Source organism: Chaetura pelagica, unplaced genomic scaffold, assembly GCF_000747805.2.
Source record: "Chaetura pelagica isolate M959 unplaced genomic scaffold, ChaPel_1.0 scaffold89, whole genome shotgun sequence".
Classification (NCBI taxonomy): domain Eukaryota; kingdom Metazoa; phylum Chordata; class Aves; order Apodiformes; family Apodidae; genus Chaetura; species Chaetura pelagica.
In genome coordinates this window covers 272,413-295,897 of record NW_009954532.1, presented here as the reverse complement: position 1 = coordinate 295,897, position 23,485 = coordinate 272,413, and the positions used below count along the sequence as shown (strand labels likewise).

At 47.2% G+C, this 23,485-nt stretch overlaps 1 protein-coding gene across 1 annotated transcript in view; it reads left to right on the top strand.

Moving 5' to 3' along the window:
* The window catches only part of HDAC4 (histone deacetylase 4), a 150,629-nt gene that overhangs the window by 70,637 nt on the left and 56,507 nt on the right, over positions 1-23,485 (top strand). Inside the window, 5 exon segments of the mRNA XM_010004706.1 lie at positions 2,332-2,472; positions 5,879-5,991; positions 10,878-10,994; positions 11,085-11,283; positions 15,180-15,409. Of these exon segments, the coding sequence (XP_010003008.1) occupies positions 2,332-2,472; positions 5,879-5,991; positions 10,878-10,994; positions 11,085-11,283; positions 15,180-15,409 (800 nt within the window).

The following is a 23,485-nucleotide window of genomic DNA, read 5'->3' as shown; positions in this document are numbered from 1 at the left end:
ACCCCTTGTCCTATCACTGCACACTCTGGTAAAATGTTCCTCCCCTGTTTTCCTGTAGCCCTTCAGGTACTGGAAAATGCTCTAATGTCTCCTTGGAACCTTCTCCAGGCTGAACAGCCCCAGCTCCCTCAGCCTGCCTTCATAGGAGAGGTGCTCCAGCCCTCTTGAGCATCTCCATGGCCCTCTGGACACTCTTAAGAGCTCCATGTCCTTCCTTTCTGGAGGGCTGCAGAACTTGGCACAGTGCTCCAGGTGGGGTTTCACAAGTGTGGAGTAGGGGGGCAGAATCACCTCTCTTGACCTGCTGGCCACGCTGCTTTTGATGCAGCCCAGGACATGGTTGGTTTCTGGGCTGTGAGTGCTCAGTGCCAGCTCATGTTGAGCTTCTCATCGACCAACACAGTTACTAATGCTCAATATTTGGAGCATGTCAAAGCTCTGGATTGAAAGATGTGGTACTGAATGATGATGTACCCAAAGACTACTTTTAACGCAGTAAGTCAGCTTCAGTTTTGAAGAAGACTTCCTGAAGGAGCTAGTTAGAGTGTGCACTTGTGTTTTAACTAGTCCACTCTTCTAGTATTGCCCTCTGAGCAAATGCCAGATTTGCATTCAGTCCCCTGCCATTTTATATGCAAATGCCCTATAAGATGATTCCCCCTTTGCTAATGCACTTCATGCTGCATTTTAAGCATCATCTTAAGGAGTCTGACAGTTTTTTTTAGTGCTCCCTTTATCTCTTGCTGGCGTTTTTCTGTCCAAAACAGTAATGAAAAGCTCTTTATTTTTTTTTTCCCTCCCAAAAAGTTTCATCAAAGAACTGTTTTGATGGCTTAACTTGAAGCATTTGATTTTGAATTCATCAGCCTTCTGATTTTTGGAGCCCTACAATTAACATTGTCAGGCTTGATCTTTTCCATGACCCAGTGGTCAAAGCCAACTGTAGGGAAATTTATCTGTAGCCAGACTTAGTTAATTCAAATCAGTTTGTAAACCCTATTTTAATTCTTCTAAAGAAATGTAGATTATCAGCCCTGGAATGGAGGGAAGCTGAGGGTATTGGTAGTTGATGGTGAGAGCACAGGATTAGCTGGTTCAAAGGGATTAAGCCTCAAAGTTGTTAAGAGGTTGAGAAAGGGAAAAGATTGGGCCAGTTCACAAAGCTTGTAACTGTCAGGAGCCCTGAGTGCCAGAGCAGATATTTCATGTGTATGCTCAAAAGATCAGAAAGTTTACAGAGAAAATCATCTTGCAGGAGTGATCTTGACTTAAGGCTTCATTACCTTTCTAAAAACTCAGGAAGCTGGGCCATGCAGATGTTGTTTAATGTTGCCAGCTGTCGATAACCCAGAGGCATTAGGGCTTCCCAGGAGCTTGGCTTTGACTTTTGGAGACATCTCAGGATTTGAGGACAGCAGAAGTTTTTCAGAGAGTCTGTCCGAGGTATGATGGACACAAAGGAAGTCAGACTGTGGTCTCAAGAAATCCGTGCACACCTACCCTTGGCAGCCCTGAATTTTCAGAGTATTTGATGTGTTTTTTGATCTGGGTTCACTTGGTGGCTGTGATGCTGTAAGCAAGTTGCTCCCCAAATAAACCTTCTCCTCCCTGCCCACACTCTCATGCCCTTTTTCTTGGGCTGACACTGGCTCATCTGACTCCAGGGGGGTGAACTTTCTTGGGCTGACACTGGCTCATCTGACTCCAGGGGGGTGAACTGGCAGGAAAACATTCCCTCGTTTTGATTGTGAGGTTTGATTTCCATGTTTTCTTTCCCCCTACCCTGGCACACCTCCCTAAGCAGCTCACCCTGGGCTTGGATGACTCCAAGGGTGCAGAGTTGCCCATTTCAGCAACACATGCATCTCAGCCTCGTGGTGATGCTCCTTGCTGACCAACCAGCAACATCTCAGTTGTCTCACCAATCCCTGTGTCCATTTGTTTAGGACCCATGAGTTAGGTTTGCCAGTGGTTTGGAAGCAAGTTGGGCAGAGGTGGGGAATACGGGGATGTCCAAGATGAGTTCAGAGAAGCTTGCAAATCTGTGTCTTTGCTTGAGAGAAGAAATTGCAGAATGGTTGTTAATTTTTTTAATTGAAATGCTATCAACTTCCCTTGCCAGTGACTTCAGACCCAGCACAGGCTGGGACCTGGTCATTATATCCTCCAATCTTTGCTCCAAATCTGTGCGACCGAAACGACCGATTCCGTTTCGGCTCCCGCAAGTGCTGAACTGCAGCCCAGCCTTTGCCTTGAGTCAGAAGCTGCTGCCACGAACCAAAACACTGCTGGATTTCCCTGTTTGTTTGTTGTTTTTTTTCCCCTCTTCAGCCTCTGAACCCAACCTGAAGCTACGGTCCAGGCTAAAGCAGAAGGTGGCGGAGCGGCGGAGCAGCCCCCTCCTGCGCAGGAAGGACGGCCCGGTGGTCACCGCGCTGAAGAAGCGCCCACTGGATGTCACAGGTACGTCGGGTGAGCATCAAACCTGCCCCAGTGGCCACCTGCTCGAGGAGTTGTGCCTCTCCAAAAGGAAGTCTTGCATCAGGGAATCACATCCTAGAGTCCTAGAATGGTTGGGATTGGAAGGGAGCTTAAAGGTCTCACCTAGTTCTGAACCCTCCTCCATGGGCAGGGACACCTCCCACCAGCCCAGGTTGCTCCAAGCCCCATCCAACCTGCCCTTCAACACCCCCAGGGATGGGGCAGCCACAGCTTCCCTGGGCAACCTGGGCCAGGCTCTCACCACCCTCACAGCACAGAATTTCTCCCCATTGTCCCATCTACATCTCCCCTCTTCCAGTTTTGATCCATTCCCCCTGATCCTCTCACTACAAACCCTTGTCCCAAGTCCCTCCACAGCTTTCCTGGAGCCCCTTCAGGCACTGGAAGGTGCTCTAAGGTCTCCCTGGAGCCTTCTCTTCTCCAGGCTGAACACCCCAACTCTCCCAGCCTGGCTCCAGAGCAGAGCTGCTCCAGCCCTCTGATCATATTCATGGCTTCCTCTGAACTTGCTCCAGGCTCTCTCATGTGCCTCTCAGTGCTGGAGAAACCAAGATGAAGTTGGTGCAGTTCTACAGTGGGTGATGCAGAGTTGTGTTGGCCATCAGGTCTGTTGAGATAGTGGTCCCACCTCCATGAGCTTTTTCTGTAGTTCAAGACACATCTAGACAGATGTAGATATAACAACTGAGTGCTCTGCTGTTGTTTTTTTTTTCCCCCCAAGCTTTTCTGAGACCTTCAGCAACAGGTTGTTGAGAATGAACATTTCTGAAAGGTGATCCCTTGAACATCTATGGGGAGGCCATAATTCAGGGCTGTCCATCTCCAGCAGGAAATGCTTTACAGCCCCTGTTTGTTTGAGGCTTTGGGCAGACTGCCAGAGTTCCTTGTGAAGTCATTATGCCAAAGTTTTAAAACATGTAGGACATTTTTTTGGTATGTGTATAGAGCTGATATTTCTGACCACTTATTTGACAGTTTCTTGTTGAAAAATAATACTCTTCAGGGAGGAAAGTTTGTGAGGAGGGACCAGAGTCAAGTAGATCGTATAGATTACCATAAAGTTAATTCTTAGCACCATCTAGGGATGCCTCTGTGTAAGTACCACTAAGTGACAGCTTTTCCAAACTTTTGTCTCACTTTAAGGCACATTGTCATCTTTGAAACCAACTCAGAGTGAGCTCTCTTGGAGAGCCAGGTGGCTTTGGGAGACCCTTGGGCAACCATGCACCACTCTGCCAGAGCCTCTCTATTCACAGAGGGAAGAGATGATTCCAACAGCTAAGCATAATTTCTCTCTGCACTGAAAATGTAATTTGCTTCCCTCTTCCCGTGTTGCTCTATGTCATGTGGCTTTTGGGATCAATCAAACCCCAATGGTTGACCACTCTGTCCCAGTAGTGCCTTCAGAAATAGCACTGGAAGCTCCAGCTTCTCACTGAGCATGGATGTAGTTGAGGAAGCCAGCCTGGAGCCTGGCTAGAAAAATACCTGAGTCTTTACAAGAGGGCACTTTTGAATGGAAAATAACCTTTTAAGAAAGTCGCACTTTGGAAAATAGAAATTAAATGTAATCCTTGAAGAACACATCCCCACAGAGTCCCAGTCTGAATGGATCAGGAACTTTCTCAGTGCTTGGCAGTAAAGGCCAGATCTGCTAGGCTGGAGTTAATGCCATGCTCCCAGGAGAAGCACAGGTTTACCATGCAGCCAGGATATTGTTTCAAAACAGCTCAGCTCTCCAAAGTTGCTTTCCATGAAGAAGTTTACTTGTAGGTGCTCAGTTGGGTGTTACTTAGTGCTGAGGCTTTTTTTGCTAGTGAGCTGCCTCCCCAGATGCACAGCCAACAAAGGGCAACACTGCTGCTTTTTTGTTTTAAAAGCAGAAATGGTCCTTGTTACTCTGCTGGGGGTAGTTGGAAGGCTCAAAATAGCAAAACAGCATCTACAGAATAATGCCACAAAAAGAAAGAATTCTTTAAAATCTCCCAAATTGTAAGATGTGGCTTTAATTTCTACTGGGGCATCCTAGAGCAGTTAATGCAGAAGCTGGGAGGTTCTTCTGGCATTGGGCAAATCCTGTGCTTGGGGAGGAGGAAACTTCAGGGAGGTAAAAAGAGTCTTGATGTTACTTGGGAGATACAGAAATAAAAGGAGAAATAAAATAAAAGGAGAAGCACTGGGAGGCTGGACAGGTGGGACACGTTCTGAGGGGAACTGGTTCTGGTTGTTGCAGTTTTGTGCACTGTTTGTTTGTTGTTATTTCTTGTGTGATTAATGGGAGGCTTTGATTTCAGGCTGGTCATCTCTGTGGTTCTGGTTAGTGAGTTTGCAGGGCCTGTGTTGATAAAATAAACAAGGCTGAGAGGGTTTTCTGAGAGTTCAGGTGATAACACAATTATTTGGGGGCGGATTAAGTCTGCCTTGGGTGAGCAAGTGTTCTGCTCCCTGAGTGGGGAAGACTTCCCAGGAAATAAAAGGCAGTGATTTGAAACAGATTGACTTTTTTGGACCCTGCCAAGTTTTGCCTGCTTTTTGGTGAAATGTGCTCAGCTGTGACTGTGGCCAGTTGTCCCTCCATTCCCAAGTCACTCAGGCAGCTTTTAAATCCCTCAAAACAATCTCATTTTCCCCTCCTGGCAAAACATCATCCTTGTGACTCAGTCCCCACGCAGTTCTGGGGAGCTTGGTGCCATTGGGGAGCTGTGTGAAGGGCAGCCCAAGGCAGGTGGAGTTTCTCCAAGGACTTGGCACAGTGTGGGCACTTCCCAGCGGATGGGGACATCCCATGTGCCCGCTTGCCTGCACCAGAAGATCTTGATGCTTCTTTATAGAAGGAGGAGCCACCATCTCAGGCATAATCAGTGTGAGGGCTGGGTGCTGGCAGCCTATTTCCAGTAAATCCAGATGCACCAGAAGCCTGCATGGGAAAATGTCAAGGCTGAGATGGTTCCCTGGTTGTTCCAGCTCGAGTCTGATGCAATAGGTGACAAGAGGGTGTCACCAGGGTTACAGGTTAAAGAGGGTGAGGGAAGCAGGAAAGTTAAACAGGACCATCTGGCATCCTCCAGTTTGGCCTCTTCGAGCCTTCCATGTCTTATCTTCCAATCATATTTCAAGTTTTTAATACACTATAAGAGAAATCCCCATGGGGAGAAGAGATAAATATGGTAAGTAGATACTTGGACAGACCATTTGGAAGTGTTTGTCAGTATTTTCAGAGCCCTGGGAAGATTTTTTTTTTTTGGAGAGGGGACCAGGGAAGAGGAGGTTTGCTTTCCTCCCAAACAAAACCAGAGGGGTTGTTATCTGTCTAAATACCATCACAGAGATTGTTTGTAAGGCTGAAAAGTTGGGTTTGGATGTGTTTTTTTTTTAGACTCTGCATGCAACAGTGCTCCTGGATCTGGTCCCAGCTCTCCAAACAACAGCTCCAACAACATCAGCGCCGAGAATGGAATCGCAGGATCGGTCACGAGTATCCAAGCCGAGGTACAGAGCCCTTCCTACCTCTGGTTTTCAACGGGTGGGTTTTCTAACCAGTTGTTGCAGAGGTTGGGGAATTGAAGCCCACTAACTGGTGTGCACCACCCTGGAAAAAAAAAAAGACAAGCCCCAGGTCGTGACTTGGAGCAGAGTCTGGGAATTCCCTCTCGGTCTGGGCTGACGGGACGCAAGAGCTGGTTATTAAATCTAGTCTGGGCCAGCTCACAGGCTGCCTGTGGTAACTTGTAGGGGTTTTGTTGTAAGGAGAGAGGAAAACTGAAGTGATTTAGCAAGGTAAAGCACACAGAGAGTTTTGGGGTCATGTGCAAGTACTTTCAAATGTGGGGAATCTGTTCTCCTCTGTTGTCCGTAGGGTGGCTTTGTTGGGTGCAGTGGGTTAGTCTAAATAGGACCAAACCAGAACTGGATTAAAGGGAATGGATTTAACCTTTTCCTCCCCATGTAGAGATTGGGAAGCCTGATGTGCTAGTTTATAATCCCATAAGGTGTCACCATCACTTGAGGCCTCTGCTGTGGGTGTCAAGGGCAGGGTGCTGGGCTGGGCAAACTGGGGCTGTTGGATTCCACCCAGCAACTCCAGTGCTCAGGGTTACTGAAGCCCACCTTTTCCTAAGGGCAGATAGTGGGACGTGGGCCATGTTAACTGGCTCCAGTATAAACCTTGCATGTGGAAAACCAGTGTGGTTGTCTGATGTTACTGGTGCATTTCTTTTAATCCAGCTTAGCACTAGCTGTACTCTCCATGAATATAGTGTCTGTCCTTACACCAGGACTGTAAAACAGGCTTGGGCTTGTGCTCCCCAGATTGTCATTTAGAATTGAAAAGAGCTCCCTACAGCATAAATATAAACCCTCACTGCTTTCTAGCTCTGTACAGATTTTCACTTCATTTTATTTCTAATGTAGTGTAGCAGCATTTAATATGGGGAATAGGCCTTCTGCTCCACTCTCTCCCCTGCCAAACTATCCAACACAGACTGCTTTGGGTTGGAAGGGACCTTCAAGATCATCAGGTTCCTGATGCATGGGCAGGGACACCTCCCACCAGCCCAGGCTGTTCCAAGCCCCATCCAACCTGCCCTTCAACACTGCCAGGGATGGGGCAGCCACAGCTTCCCTGGGCAACCTGGGCCAGTCTCTCACCACCCACACAGCACAGAATTTCCTTCTAATATCCAATCTAAATCTCCCCTCTTTGAGCTTGAAACCGTTCCTCCTCATCCCATCACCCCATGCCAAATTCCCTCCCCAGCTTTCCTGTAGTCCCTTTGGGTACTGGAAGGTGCTCTTAGGTCTCCCCAGAGCCTTCTCTTCTCCACTCTCATCTACTGGAGACCTTACAAGATTTAGACAAGGACTCTAAAGATCAAGGTGGTGTTAAGGTGGAGCCTTTGCTTGACACAGGCAGCTGAAAGCTGCTCTGAAGAGATGTGGCTTTTGAAATGCACACCAACCATGTAGTAGTGTGGAGCAGACCTGGGGAAAGGTATCTTAGGTGCAGGGTTATTTTGGGGGCTGGCAGAACCCAAGAAGGGCTGAGCTGAGGGCAGCTGTTAGGTGTGTTTGTGTCAGTGAGAAGTTTTGCTGAGGCAGGAGGTGTCGATCTTGTCTATACTTAGCAAACTGCAAATCCCCACTAACTGCTGGTGGCAAAACTGGAGGATTCAGCAGTTTTATTGTGGTACAAACAGAGCAGGCAGCTTCCTGCAAGTCAGTGTAAGCTCAGGCAGGTGACTGGGAAAGAATTTGAGCTGGTGACCTGTGACTAGACCACCAATACCTCATGAAGTGGACACAGACTGTAAGAGAAACTCTTGTCATCAACAGCTTCTAATTCAGCAGTTTTCTAAGTTAGGCTGAGGCACAAATGGTGCAGGTGAGTTGGAAAAAAACAATCCCTCTACTACCAGAACCTTTCCTGGGATTTGTCACTGGCTCTTTTGGCAACTGAGCTGCAGTGGGCAATGTACAGCAATTCCCTCTGCATGGGAAGAAAGAGGCCTCTTCATCTAGACCTCTCATAAGAGCAGCATTTGAAGGACACCCTCCAAAGAACCTATGCAAAAAGGAGGAAGAAAATCTAGTTTTCATTTCCTTTTGTTGGGTTTTTCTCAACTTTTCATAATTTGGGGGATAGAGGAAAAAGATCACAAATGATTGTGCAGCTCTGATTTGAAAACTGCCCAGGGGTGTGTTAAGGATATGGGATCATTGCCATTACAGAAGAGAATGAAGCATAAATCACTGTGGGGTGGCAAGCAGAACATGGAGAGCCTTTTGCACAAACTGTTCTCCTCCCAGCATTTCTTGGGTGGCTGAGCTGAATGTCCTGGTCCTTTGTATTTGTTTTTTTGGAGGAAAAATAACTCTGCTCTTTGATCCAGCATTTCCTGTGGGGTGATAGTACCTGATCCATTTGCCTGTCTAGGTTCCTTTGGGAAAAAACCAACCTGGCAAGGTGGTATTTTGATTCCTTTAGAGTCTCCTTCTGCAGTAAAAGAAGTATTACCTGGTAGCCCAAGTGCTGGAGTTATGTAAATAATAGTTGGCCAGGTGTTCTCATGATCCCACTTTTAAATGCTTAGAAATATTTAATGTTTAGAAATGTTTTTCTGAATCTTTATAAATATTTAAAGGTTTCTGAGAAAGATAATGTTGTCAGCTTCAAGTGTTTCATTGACATGAGGAATTTGTCTCTCTGCTTCATGATTTGCTGGGTCACCTCTTGAACCATTTCAGATCTGTCTCTGGGTTCCTTGTTTCAGTGCTTGCCTTCAGCAGGGAAAGACTGCAGCTCTTTGCCTCATTTTAAAATAGCCAGGACCTATTTTTAAATACTGCATTTAAATCTGAGTGGTTTTCCTTCTCTGAAAGGTACATGATACTCATTCCCATCACAGTGGATACAAGGCTGTGAAAAGTACTTGACTACAGATGAAATTTGCACAGGCTGAAGCTGTTCTGTGCCATTGGAAGGATGTTTGTGTGCAGCTGGTAGCTGGGATCTGTGTGTTTAAGGTTAAGATAATGCTGCAAAATATCATCTGACAGCGTCGAGCCGCTGCATTTTTTTTTCCTCTTTGCTGTTTTTCAACCCAATCCCCAGGAGATAATTTGAGGCACAACGATGGGGTATTGATTGTTCAGAGAGAAAATGGATGGAGTTTTGCTTCGCTTCTGAGATCAGTCAACTATTTCATCACTCTGCTGACAAGAACCACACAGCATGCTAACATGATGTCATCTAAATTAAAGCAAAATTGCCAGTAGTGCTTAAAATTAGTTGGATCAAGAGGGGGGTGAGTTTGCACTGTCACGTGCCCTTACCCAGTACCACTCAACAGCAACATTTCTCCCTGCCAGTTTCCTCCTTTGGAGCTGCAAATTGTGAACTGACATCTTAAAAACCAGATGTTCTCCCCTTATGGGGAAGCTGATTTGTCATCTATTTTCAAGAAGCTTGAATGACATTAATGAAAACACGAGAAGGCAAAAGGAAATAAGGGGAGGGGGGGGGAAAACCCCAAACAGTTGGCAGATGAAATTTTGCAGGAGGTGGTGTGGGACGTAGGTGGCTCTGCTCAACATCAGGGCTTCAGACCAAGTTGGGCAGTGGGAGGAGGACTGGCAAGTTAGTGGCACAGCCAAGAGTCCATTTGGAAAGGGAGCCCAGTGTCTGGTGACAGTGACAAAGTCGTGGGATGGCTTTGCTCCTCCTGTCCTTCTTGGATGGGCAGCACCAACCTCAGGGGTAGAGATGGAGGATCCTGTTGATGCTGTCAGTTCAGTTTTGGCAGAATTGCTTTATAGAAAATGTTTGCTTTTCAGTATTAGTGTTTAGGGGGTTTTTATTTCTCTTCTAATAGGTTGCTGCAGGGGTGTTTTTTTTTTTTTAAGCTCCACCTCAGAGTCTTTGAGGGAGAAAAATAGATTTTTATTATCCAAAGCTGTCCCAGCCCTGCAGCCAGGAAAATAACCTGCAGTGGAGGTTGGACTTAGAAGACTCTGAATTTAGGTCTGAAATATATAAATCCAGTCTTCAAATATCAGTAGTTCCATAGTATAATATGGTAATGCCTTTTTTCACAAGAGCACCTGAGTTAAACAGTAGAAATTCTATAGAAAGTCTTTTTTTTGCAAATCTAAAATGTGTTTTCTTTAAGATGGTAGATCTCTTGCAGAGAATTCAGGGTGATCAGAACACTTGTTTCCTAACAGGAAAATCGAGCCCTTTAAAATAATGTAATTTCTATAATGGGTTTTCTAGCACCAGTTTCCAATCAATCTTGTTTTGAAATTAAAGGTATTTTTACTTAAGTGCTCCTGCTTTAGATGCCCCGAAGATAATTCAGTAAATCTCTCATTTCACCCTGAAAATCAGGAAATTGCTGCATAAATGCAACTTGGGGATGAAATGTTGAAGTCTGATTTAAGCTAAAGCACACTAGTAAACAGCACAAATTGCCTGTGATTTGCTAAAGAGAACAACAGCCATTGAAATGCCATTTTTTTATTTAAGGTAATCTGTTTGAGCTTTAAAAGGGCAAATACCTGTAAAGGACAAGTGAGCTGTTAAAGGTTTTTTTGCCCAAGCTTTTTGCAGTGGCTCTGCATGGAGACTGAGCCCCAGGGAGGATGAAGGTGGCACTTGCAGAGTGAGATCATCCCTGTTGGTTGTCCTGGTCTCCTCACCCCGGTGTCGTTCAGGGTGTGCATCCAGTCTGGGCCTATTTAGGCTGGATCTAAAGCACAGCTCAGCTCCCCTGGTCAGTCCTTCAGCTCTTTGTTGTCCCCAAAGCAAGTGCACAGTGCCCTTGATCCCATCTCTGGATGCTCTCTCACCAGGACAATGTTCTCCACTCTCTTTGCAGACCAGCCTGGCTCACAGACTTGTGAATCGCGAGGGCTCGGTGACACAGCTTCCACTCTACACATCTCCCTCTTTGCCCAACATCACGCTAGGACTGCCTGCAACTGGCCCTTCCAGTGTAAGTGGGGTGGGGAATGAAGCCTTTGCCATGTGCTTTGCATCCATTCATCCCATAACACCCTGCTCCAACCTTTTGTGCCTTTGGCAGGGAGGATCAGCACAGCAGGATGCAGAGAGACTTACTATCCCAACCCTACAGCAGAGGATCTCTTTATTTCCTGGCACCCACCTCACTCCCTACCTGAGCACTACAACGTTGGAAAGAGATGGGGGAACTGCACATAACCCTCTTCTGCAACACATGGTCTTACTGGAACAGCCAACTGCACAAACTCCCTTAGTCACAGGTGAGCGCTCTGGAAATACTGGGTGAAACTCAGTCCCAGCTGGGGAAGGAGGTTGGGTTTTTGTCAAGGCTGTTTGCTAGAACAAAAGAGAGACAGCATCATCTGCCTGTCCTGTTGCACCTTTAGGGTGTGTGTGTTAACAGGTTGGATACCACCTCATCTGGAGTTCGTGGGAAGCTGCCCTGTCAAGTTGGCAACATGAAAAGAAATGGGCTTCACTTACAGGAGTAAATACTAAGTTTGTAGGTCACAATTTCAAACTACATAGTTAAGAGTCCTAGCCACTTTAGACTAAAGTGGAGACAAAAACGTTGTGCCTCATGATTACCCTTCCTGTTTATCCCAGATGGTTTCCATTCTGTAGGTGAAAGGCACACGTTTACAAAATCTGAGATGAAAATACTTGCTTTTATCATTATTATAAATGGCAAAATCAGCTGCATTCAAACAGATTGTATTTGTTTGTATACGTTACCTTTTCAGTGTGCTAATTGCTTTGAGTCACTCCCTGTGTCATGTTTTCAGAATTAAGTACCTGTGGGAAGGAATGTTTCTATAAATAGGGCTGAGCTGAAGCAACAATCCCCAGCAGGATGAGGGGCTGGTGTGCAGTGCGTGACGTTGGGACGAGGGATGTTCTGCCCAAGTTCCAGAAGGGTCCTTCCTTTCCTTCCCTTCCTTCCTTCCTTCTTTCCTTCCTTCCTTCCTTCCTTCCTTCCTTCCTTCCTTCCTTCCTTCCTTCCTACCTACCTACCTACCTACCTACCTACCTACCTACCTACCTACCTACCTGGTTTGGCTTCTCTCTGACAGGAATATCCATGGGGTTGTGATCAGCTTATGGACTTATGCAGGGGCATGTAGGGAGGCTTAAAGCAGAGAAGGGTGATATTCAGCCTGCAGGCTCAGAGCTGGGAGCAGCGTGTGTGCAGATTCCTTGAACCTTCACCAGATTCTCTTCTGCCTCCTCCTGCCCTGGTTGCTGTGGCATGACCAGGTTACCCAGAGTCATGACATGGCTCCTCATCAGTTGCCCAAGGTCTGATGATGAGGAGCTGTCGGGGAAGATTTCCCCTCTTATCCCATCATCCAAGCTTTCCTCTCTATTCCTGGTGGCGTTGGCTCTAAAGCACGCATGGGAAGAAATGTTCTGTTTCTTATTTGACCTCTCAAAGCTTCCCTCAGCTTGCAGTTACTGTGTTTGCTTCCAAGTGTATCCCTTCTAGTCCACCTGCTACGTGCGGTGTTTTCCGAGTGAGCACAACATGTTATGAACCAGCACTTGGGAGAAATGTTCACTGCACAACAGAGCAACAAGGAGGAACACACATTCCAGCTGCAGGAACCAGAGGAGCAAGCTAACACATGTCTCCAAAGCCCTAAGTGGACTGGCTGCCAAACTACAGTTAGTACTTCAGGCTTCCTTGGAAGCAAAGTACAGTTTATGGGCGTTCTGCTGATAGGCTTCAGCTCTGGAGATGGTCTCCTGGCATCTGCAAAACAATCCAGGAAGATGCCATGCTTTTTCTGTGCTGGAAGGACATAGGGGGTTTGGGAAACAGCAGAATTCCCTAGGTCTGCTGTTCCTCTTGTGACAGGTCACTCTGGATAATATCCTTCACGTTGACCTATGTCAACCTGTGTTTTTCCCCTGTGCTGGGCACTGCTGAGGCTGCACCCCAAATCCTGGGGTCAGGGCTGGGCCCCTCAGCACAAGAAGGACATGGAGGGGCTTGGATGTCTCCAGAGAAGGGCAAGGGAGCTGGGGAAGGGGCTGGAGCAGAAGGAGAAGGGGCTGGAGAGCTTGTGAGGAGCAGCTGAGGGAGCTGGGGGTGTCCAGCCTGGAGACAAGGAGCTGAGGGGAGACCTGCTGGCTCTGCAGCTGCTGAGAGGAGGTTGGAGCCAGGGGGGTCGGGCTCTGCTCCCCAGGAACAAGGGATGGGACAAGAGGGAAATGGCCTCAAGTTGTGCCAGGGGAGGTTTAGGTTGGATCTTGGGAACAGTTCCTTCCTGGAAAGGGTTGTCAGGGCCTGGCCCAGGGGGGAGTCCCCATCCCTGGAGGGGTTTCAAAGCCATGTAGATGTGGTGCTGAGGGACATGGGGCAGTGGTGGCTTTGGCAGGGCTGGGTTAATGGTTGGACTTAATGATCTTGAAAGCCTTTCCCAACCAAAATTCTATAGGATTCTATGATCCTGTGTTTGGAGTAGGAACAAGGTATCTTCCTGGGAAGCTTTCACAGGGTGGCCTTGGTCATTCTCTTGGAGGAAGGTGATCTTCCAAGGTGTCCTATGCAAACTCTAAAGAATCCCTTCTTCCACTGTCTAATTTGAACTTTTGGTAAGAAGAACTCTGCTAGAAAGGAAATGAACTTCAACTTTCCAAATTACATATTCATGCACACGCAAACGTAAGTGTGTGTGTGTGTGTACACAGGCACATTTATAGAGACAATTTATAAAACAAGACACCCATTTTCATGGTGCCTTTCAGAAAAGCAAAGGGTGGGAGAAACTTGGTAAATCTTTCCCCAGGAAGGGAGATTTTAAATGAGGCCATTTCTTCCACAGGTGGCAGTTCTGTGAATCAGTGAGAAAAGGAGGCAGTGTCCTGGGACAGAAATGTCCAAGTGCATCCAGTATATTCAGGTGGCTGCAGACCTTTGGGCAGCTTCACCCTCTTCTCAAACAACTTCTCTGACCTTTGAACTGGGGGCAGTATTTGTGAATGTTGTTGGCCACTTCTGCAACCTTTAATTTGTTTCATACAGTGAAGGAAAGCAAGAGAGTCCATTTTTTTTCCTAAAAGTCTGTGCAGCCTCATCCACATCAGGGAGACAACACCTCACACCAGTGATACTTTGCTATCCCAAGGTGTAAGAAGCAAAAGTTAAAGGCTCCTCCTCAGCTCCTCCACCCTTGGGTTGGGCTTTGTGTTGGTCATGTCTTTATGCCCCAGCTTTCTAAGAAGTTATGTGAAGCTTTATTTTCAGAGAGCAGAGCATGAACTGGCTGACCCAAGACCCAACTAAAAAGGCACTTCCTAAAGACATGCCCTTACTGGAGCTCAGATAGGTATTTCACATGGTAGTCATCAGAGACACCCAAATGGCCAAGAGCATGTGAGTAATGCAAGTTATCCCAAGATAACCTTGTTTTCCTTGAGGCACTGGCATGTATACACCAAAGAGTGATGGAAGCAATTCTAGCTATTTGTTATCTGGGCCTCTAACTTACCTTCCTACAGAAATGATGAAGCCTGATGGCTCCCACATTCCTGAAATGCTTCAAGGGGGTGCCCTTTTCCAACAGCAGGCTGGTCAGGGGTGCATCATGTGGAAGTTTCCATCCCTAGTGATCTCTGAGTGGTGAGGTGTAGCACAGCCAAGGGCAGATGTGCTTCCCTGCGTGGTCTAGAGTGGGAAGCAGCTTCATCAGCATCCATCACCTTTCCACGTAAGATAGAACTGCCACAGGGGGGCAGCTTGGGTTGGTACTTACCTGGAAGTGAGCCAGGGATTGCTCCTTTCTCCTGAGACAAGCTGTCAGACTTCAGCTTCTGCAAACCACCCCGCTGATCTTAATTCACGTCACCCACCGAGCGATGGAAGGGTCCACAAGGGTATTGCTGATCTCATGACATGAAACGTTTCCATGGGGTCCCTGGGCACACAAGCAAGCAGAGAATTTGGAAGAAAGCAAAACATTACTCTGTCCAATGGTAATTAATTGTTATCTGTTCTCTTTGAAGGGTGCTCGAGCTGTAAATGGCAAGGTGGCTGGTTTTAACTTTATATATCATTGTCACCATCAGTGTTACTCAACAGCCATTTTCTCCCTTCCTTTCTTCTTCTTCCTTTTTTTCTTCTCTGCTGTTTTTTCCTCCATATTATCTTCAGACTGGTATCTTTCAGGACTGCCCCTCCATGCACAGTCCCTGGTTGGTGGAGAACGGGTCTCCCCTTCAATCCACAAGCTCCGGCAGCACCGCCCGCTGGGGCGCACGCAGTCTGCTCCCCTGCCCCAGAACGCCCAGGCCCTCCAGCAGTTAGTAATCCAGCAGCAGCACCAGCAGTTCTTGGAGAAACACAAACAGCAGTTCCAGCAACAGCAGCTGCACATCAACAAGGTAGGCATGGTGCTTTTCAAGTCATTCTTTCTCATACAGCACGAAGACCAACTTTGGGCAACGTTACTTCCGAGTTTCTTGTGCATTAGTGCATGTGGGTGGGCCTTCATCCTTGAGCTTTTTAATGATTTTGAGAAGTCCATTATCAAGTATGTGGACATCCATCACTGAGGTGAGGATCAATATCTGTGTTGGAGACAGGGGAAGGGCAGGATGGTTCAAACTTCTGGCTTTCCAGTAATATTTTTTAAAGCTGGCGCTGCTGCCCTTCGTCCACATCAGGATCTTTTGTCAGTGTCGTAGCAGAGGATGGTTCAAACTTCTGGCTTTCCAGTAATGTTTTTTAAAGCTGTTGTTGCTGCCCTTTGTCAGTGCTGCTGATCTTTTGTCAGTGTCGTAGCAAAGAAGATAAAATGCTGTCAAGGAATGTGGGGAGAACACCTGCCATGTATTTGTTTTGAAAGGGAGGTGGGACAGTAATACAGATTTGATGGGGAATAAAAAAGAAGTGAAGGATTTCAGACATGACAACACCAGGAAATAATTGCGAGTGACGATATTCAGATTTACTGCGGCGGTTCTCCCTGGAGTAACCTTGGGAAAGGGAAAAGCTTTTCCCATCTCAATCCAGATTTCTCTTCCCTACAGCCCTGCAGGGTAAAGCATTGCAGCGTCCTGCTCGTTTCTTCTCCTGAAAATGAGAACAATATTACAGTGCATCCTGCAGAGGTTGTTTTGGAGATGAATTGGTTGTGATTCAGAAATGGTTTGGAGGAAAGCAGGTGCTGTGTTTATCTCCCTTCCTGCCCATCACATGGGGAGCATCAGGTGAATGTTGCTGAGCACCATTCATCAGTGCCCAGGTTTTTGTAGCTGCTGTGTAGCCAAGATCCTCTGCCTGGGTGTCCTAATATTACAACGAGACTGAACCCAAGCTACTTTGAGGTGATTGCTTTAAAGAAGAGACAAAAATCTATGTGGATGTTTTAGCCTAAGGGAAGGTAAAACTTGCCTTTCATGTGCAGGAGGTCTGATGGCAAGTGGTATGGATGGAGCTGGGATGCTTCACCCCAGCTGAGGTTTCTTCCCAGGGTTTCAGAGCCTATTGCTGGGCTTGCAATACAGAAATGTTGTTAGGGAAGGGAGAAATCAATCATAATCAGTGTAGTATTTTTCTGACTCAGATTTGTACTGTTTTGAGGCTTTCTAAAGACTTGTCTCCAGGATTTACAGTGGTGGCTTTCTTAAAGAACCAAACAAATCCAGTAGTTGGTTTCAGGCTCAAGTTCAATGGCAGGCAGACCTTTCATAATGCTGCAGTTTTAATTTATGCTGGAGGCTTCTCCAAATATTTTCACTGTTCCACTCCCATGAGAAAATACAACGAACCGGGAGCTGGATCGAAAAATGAAATTAAAAAAAAAACACAACAACAAAACAAAACCCACCACACAAAACCCCCCCCCAGAAAAACTTTGTTTATAGACTGGAGCTGAGGCAGGATGATTACACAAGTTGCTGACGTCAATCATGTACTTCTGGAGAGCTGCCACCAGGCACGGCGGGTGCCAGCCCTGGCCCTCGCTCGGCCCCGCGCGCCGGGGCGGTGGGGGAGCTGCTGCTGCTGCTCCCTAGAAACTTCTCCCCCTGCAAACACACTCCATGCCCAGGCTTGGGGTGCTAGGGAGGGTTTCTTTGTTGGGAAAGAAATGTCAGCTTGTTTGTTTGAGGGCTTGGAGGCTGCTCCCTTGCCAGCGCTTGGATGTGTCCAAAGGCTTGGCCGTGACATCCCCGCTGAACTCATTCAAGACTTTCTCTTGGACCTCCCAGGAGCTGGAGAAGCGAGTCCTCCCCGCAGGCACTCTGAATTTCCCCTTTGTTAGAGCTGGGATCCCTCACATCCACAACAGAGGCAGGCAGGAGGGTGGGGGTGTCACTTCCCTGGTTGCACAGGGGCCGTTTCCCTGGGTTGGGTTTATGTAAGTCCCGCGTTCTGAACGGGTTTGGTGCGAGCGCTTGTGTGCGTGTGGCGAATTTATCCCGTGGGATTGCAGCCAAGTGCTGACATGGAAAAAGACTTTTCCCAGATGCACAGATATTTTAAGACCCTTGTATGGAGGAGAGTAAGGGCACGACTAAAAATAATGTAATAGATTGCTGCCTTTTAATTATTAGCAGGAGTGACAGCGCTGCCTGTTAAACTTGCGGTGGGTTTCCGGTGAGCGAGAGGAGGCTGTTCCCAATTTCTTGTGATTCTTCTGAATTTTGGGATTTTGACCTTAAACTTTCCCTGTTAAGGTGTCTACATCAGATGAAATTTTGGGGAAGATTGCAGCCAAACCAAGTCTTGCTGTTTCCAAGAAGGTGGCTAAGGAGAAAGATGTTGTTTTGCTCCTGATTCAAAATAATAATCATTGAATCCTAGAATGGTTTGGGCCTTAAAGATCATCTGGATCCAACCCCCTGCCATGGGCAGGGACACTTCCCATGAGATCAGGTTGCTCAGAGCCCCATCCAGCCTGGTCTGGGACACTTCCAGGGATGGGGTAGCCACAGCTTCCCTGGACAACCTGGGCCAGGGTCTCACCACCTTCCTGGTGAAGAATCTAGGGAATTTGGCTGTGGAGCCCAAGGCTTTGAAGCAGTAGCTTGGAATTGGAGAAATGAGGAGAGGATGTGTGGCTGGATAGGGAAGGAGAGTGCTGAGGGGCAGGTTGGGTGGGATAGAAGGGTTCCTTGGGGTGACTGAAGGGGACCTGTGCTCCTTGGGTGTGATCCCTTCCAGTGTGGGCTCTAAAGTCCCTGGTCTGCCACTGTCTCCTGGCTCAGTGCAAGGCTCTGTGTGGACAATGAGGGCCCCAGCCTGTCTCATCTGGTGTTTGCATTGTCACCTGGTGGTGACATTTGCATTTGCTTTAAGGAAAAAAATCCCCATGCAACCCTCCCAAAAACTGGGGACAAAAGAGACATGAGTGAGTGAAGAGAGCATTATTGAAGTTGCCAAGCTGAGCTCTCACTCCAAGATGTGGGGGGCAGTTAAGTTTCCCATGCAGGACTCAATCACTTTTTCTACTTTTGCATCTTTTTGATTCAGTTTTTGAGGATGAAATGGTGTCTCTCTCAAAAGGCTCTGAAGTAAGTGCAGAGAAGGGGAAGAGTGAGGCCACTCTCCAGTGATGTGGTGCCTCATTTGTCATCAGAGGAAGCTTAATGAGGGGAAGAGGGAAAGAAGTGGCCTTAGTGGAATTGGCTTTCTCCTCTCTGCCCCAGAGCTGTGTTAAGTCAACCATGTCATACCAAAACCCCCATCCAGCTCACAGCTTGACCATAATCACTGCCCCAACTCTGCATTTGGTGTCAGGGAGCAGCTCCACTCTCTGCCTGCCATCCAGTCATGGTGAACACTGGGGACTTTTGACAAGGGGTTGTAGTGAGAGGGCATGGGGCAGTGGATTAAAACTGAAAGAGAGGAGATTTCAACTAGACATTAGGAGGGAATTCTTCACTATGAGAATAGTGAGGCACTGGAATAGGAAACAGCCCAGAGAAGCTGTGGTTATCCCTTCCTGGAAGTGTTCAAGGCCAGGTTAGACAGGGCTCTGAGCAACCTGTTCTAGTGGGAGGTGTCCCTGCCCATGCAGAGGGGTTGGAACTGGATGATCTTTAATGTCCCTTCCAACCCAAGCCAGTCTGTGATTCTATGAATGCAGTCATGCTTGTATTTGAGAGCACACTTGGGTGCTCCTAGTGATGATCACGTTACAAAACCAAGGTGGAAATCAACAGCTCTTTCTTCAGAAGCAGGGTTGGAGATGTTAAACGAGATTCTGGCTAAGATGCTGAATCACCTCTTGGTAATTGAGCTCAGTGCAACCTTTGATCAGAACGAGGCATGTGCCTTAAAAGAGTCAACACAAAACAGTCCTGAAAATAAAAGCTCGACGTTAATGCACGGGAGCACTGACCTGAAATTACACAGGCAACATGAGCTGGTGTTTTCCACCCTTTTTGTGTATTGAACGTTGAAAACCTCAGGAGTGTTCTTTCCCCATGGCTGGAGGAGCTTTGCTGGGGGCTTGTTTTGCCATGTGGTAAATGTATGCAGCAGTCCTGGCTTCATTTGCACGTTCAGCAGTCACAGTTTCTCTGCAGACTTCAGGCTCTTTTAAGGTGCAAAATCGAGCCTTTTGCTGATGAGAGGGAAGAGCTGTGATATGTTGGTGGATCTCTGTGGTGTTTGGGGGGGATGTTCTTGTGACAGCAAACCAGACAAAGCAGGGGGCTGTTCTCTCAGCAGGCTCCAAGGTGCTTGGTGTAGAATTGGTTTTCACCATGATGGGTCTTGAAGCAGCAGTTCCCTTTCTAAAAAGAAACACACAAGTGAAATTTCTGTGAGTTCTATGCCAGAAAAATCAGCTTTGTACACAGTGAAGATGAACGTGCTGGAATTAGTGCCCTGGGTGTGTAGTTCACAGAGTGTTACTAGAACAGCCCATCTCCCTTTTAGCCCCGAATTGTGCTGTTAAGCAAATTAACACTGAGCTTTTGTGGTCAAATTGTGGTTCTTCTGAGTAAGCCCCCACTTCTTAGCACACTCTGGCAGGTGAGGTGTTTCTCCTGCTCTGCCATATACGTGGCAACATACACCAGAGCACAGTGCCCTGACTTGTCTGTGGTGCAGCAGCTTTGGGTGGATACATTTTTATTAACACCTAGAATTTTAACTTTGCTATTTCCTGATCATTTTTTCTTTTCCTGGTTTGTTGTTTGGTTTGTTGGGGTTGTTGGTTTTTTTTTTGTTGGAACACGTTAACTGTTTAGCCTCAAGTGACTCCTGGAGTAGCTTCCCATATGTCATGTTTCACTTGTAATATTAGAAAAATTCAAGTGTATGAGGTTATCTTGCACAGCATTGAGACAGAACCCTCAGTGTGGGGTTGCAAGGGGCCTTTAAAGGTCATCTCATACAGCCCCCCTGCAGTGCACAGGGACCTTTTTTGACTAGATCAGGTTGCTCAGAACCTGGTCAAGCCTGACTCCTGGCCAGGAACCCTCTGCCCCTTTTGTGGCAGTTCCCCTCCATCTTCAGGCAGCTGGTGCCATGTGAACACCCCCAGTGTCAAAGAACCCAAAATTCCACCAAGGGCACCAGCCTCTGGGCCATGTGTTCATCAGTTGTTTTCCTGTTCCTTTCAGCATTTCCTGCTGCTGGAAGAATAGGAGAAAACACCACCCATGTTCCCAATCCCTCAGCCATTCAACCCCATGTCCTGAAGTCCCTTTTTGTTGCCTTGGGACTTCCCTTGGCAATTTTGTCACTGCCCACCTGCGTAACCAGTAGTGGGTAGTAACTGGTGGCCAGACCAGACCAGGAAGTTTCCTGGGTCTAGCCCTAACCTGGGCCCCAGGGAGGCAGCAGACTTCCCTGTGGGAAGGGTCTGGCTGTCCTAAGGGACCCTCAGTTCCCTTCAGAGGGGCATCTCCTGTAACAATTACCTCCCCTCTTAACAGTAGCAGTCCTGCTGCGTGGGGTGACTCCCCAGCACCTCCCTGGATGGGGCTTTATCAACATCCTCATTTCCCTGATCTTCTATTCCCAGAGCCCCACGTCTGTGCTGGGAGGGCACCTGGGTAGGTGGGGGAGGCCTGGAGGGGACTCACCTGCTGCCCCAAGCAGGGACCTGCTTCCATTCCCCCAAGTTGTCTCTCAGGTCCCCTCCTTTGGCCTGCTGAGAAGAGGGCAGAGGATCTTCTACCTGGAGCCTCCACCTGCTGCCTTTTCCTTAAGGATGTGGCTCCACCACTCTGTTTCCTTTCCACATTCCCAGAGAGCTGTTCATCTTTCCATTTCCTCCCTAAGCTCTGCCAGCCAGGCTGAGCAGATCATTCACCTGGTCACAGAGCACAGCAGGTACATTACACCTGGTAGACAAATCAAATACCAGCTGACCTGAAATTTTACCAGCAAAGAAATACAGCTGCTTTTTTTTGTTGTTGTTCCTTACAAAGAATTCCACAGCAATTCTTGGGTTCTCTTTGTGTTGTGGCCTGACATGGCTGTGATTTTTATGTTAATTTTTCCTTTCTGTTCTTTGTATTTCAAAGATGTAGGTAAGAAATCTTGGCAGCTGCAAGTGCCTGTGACTAGAGCTGTGGAGTTTCTTTGGAACTGAAGTAGTTGTCTGTCCAAGGCTGGAGAGGCAGCACCTTGAGCAGTGTTTTGTGTTGGCATGAGGTGACTTGAGTTGGAGAATAGAGGAGTTAATGCATGACAAAGGAAGCTAGAGAATGAATTAAGGGAAGGATGTGTTAGTTATGGTGCTTTGTGCAGTTGTTTACTACATCTGGAGTGTTGGGTCCAGTTCTGGGCTCCCCAGTTCCAGAGGGACAGGGAGATGCTGGGAAGAGTCCAAGGGAGGCTGTGAGGATGATGAAGGGACTGGAACATCTGTCATGTGAGGAAAGGCAGAGAGACCTGGGGCTGTTCAGTCTCGAGAAGACTGAGAGGGGACCTGATGAATGTCCATAAATCCCTGCAGGGTGGGTGTCAGGAAGGGACCAGTCTCTGTTCAGTGGTGACAGGACAAGGGGAAATGGCACCAAGTGACAACACAGGAAGTTCCAGCTCAACAGGAGGAGAAACTTCTTTGCTGTGAGGGTGACAGAGCCCTGGGACAGGCTGCCCAGAGAGGTTGGGGAGTCTCCTTCTCTGGAGACTTGCAGGGCCTGTTTGGATGTGGGATCTGCCCCAGGTGCTCCTGCTGCAGCAGTGGGGCTGGACTTGATCTTCAGAGGTCCCTTCCAACCCAAATGATTGTGTGATTCTATGATTCCAGATACATAAGTGCCCTCAGTGCTGTCTTAACTTTATATTCATTTCCTTGCATTTTTATTACCTTAAATTTTCCAAATGGACACGAACACGTGTTCATAAAAATCACAAAAACTGGAATATTCTTAGGGAGTTATAATGGGCTGCACATGCATTATATGGAATGTGTTCCTGACAAAGGGCTTTCTTTGGAAAATTGTCCTGTTAAGAATGGGGTTTGCAGCAACTGGAACAAATGGCACACCAAGAGGTTCACTTTGAATGAGGAGAGCAAACAGAATGTTCCCAATGTCCTTGTCATCGACCAATTATCTTTCAACCTTCATTGTGTTTTTCATTTCTTTCTTACATTTTTATGGAGTTGGAATAATTTAACACTTCTAGGGAATTAACACTGCTGCTCATTTCCATTAGATTTGACAATGACACTGAAAGTTATTTTCCCAGCAATTACCTTGCTTAGTTCATAAGTTCAAAAGGTATTAAGTTCAAAGCTTGAGACCTTCGATCCAAGGAGGAAAAAAACCCAGCAGAAGATGGTTTATGATGATTTAATTACCTTTAAAACAGATTATATTCATCAAGCCTAAGTGAGCTTAAAGAAAATGGATGGAAAAGACTATCTTTGGCTTAACAGGGTTTAGTTATCCAATGTGTAATAAAGTCATGAAACTGGTGGGGGTTGCCTCACAGAAATCCTTGAGAAGTTTTGATCACTGAATCTCTTTCACTTGGCAGGAACCTCATGAGATCATTTAGTCCAATGTCCCTGCTTGGGCAGGGTCAGCTGGAGCACATTGTCCAAGAGCATTTGCAATTGGGTTTTGAGTATCTGCAAGGATAGAGAATCCACAGCTTCTGTGGGCAACCTGCTCAAGTATTTGACCACCACCCTCACAGTAAAAGAGACAAACAAAAAGTTTTCTTGTGGTTCAGAAGGGATTCCATGTGTTGGAATTTGTACCAGTTGCCTCTTGGCCTGTCACCTGTGAGTACAACCCATCAGGCCCCATGGACTTGATGTGTCCAGGTTTTTTTAAGTGCTCCCTAAGCCTGGTGGTCCTTCACCAAGGGTGAGTGTCCTTTGCTCCAGACTTTCTCTCTGGTCTCAGGGGCCTGGTATTCCTGAAGGCCACTCTGACTGGTAAAGGAGGCATTTTCCATGTCCTTTGTCACCAGGTTCCTTGCTCCATTTAGCTGGGAGCCCACATGGTCCCTGGTCTTCCTTTTTCCTTCTTGATGCC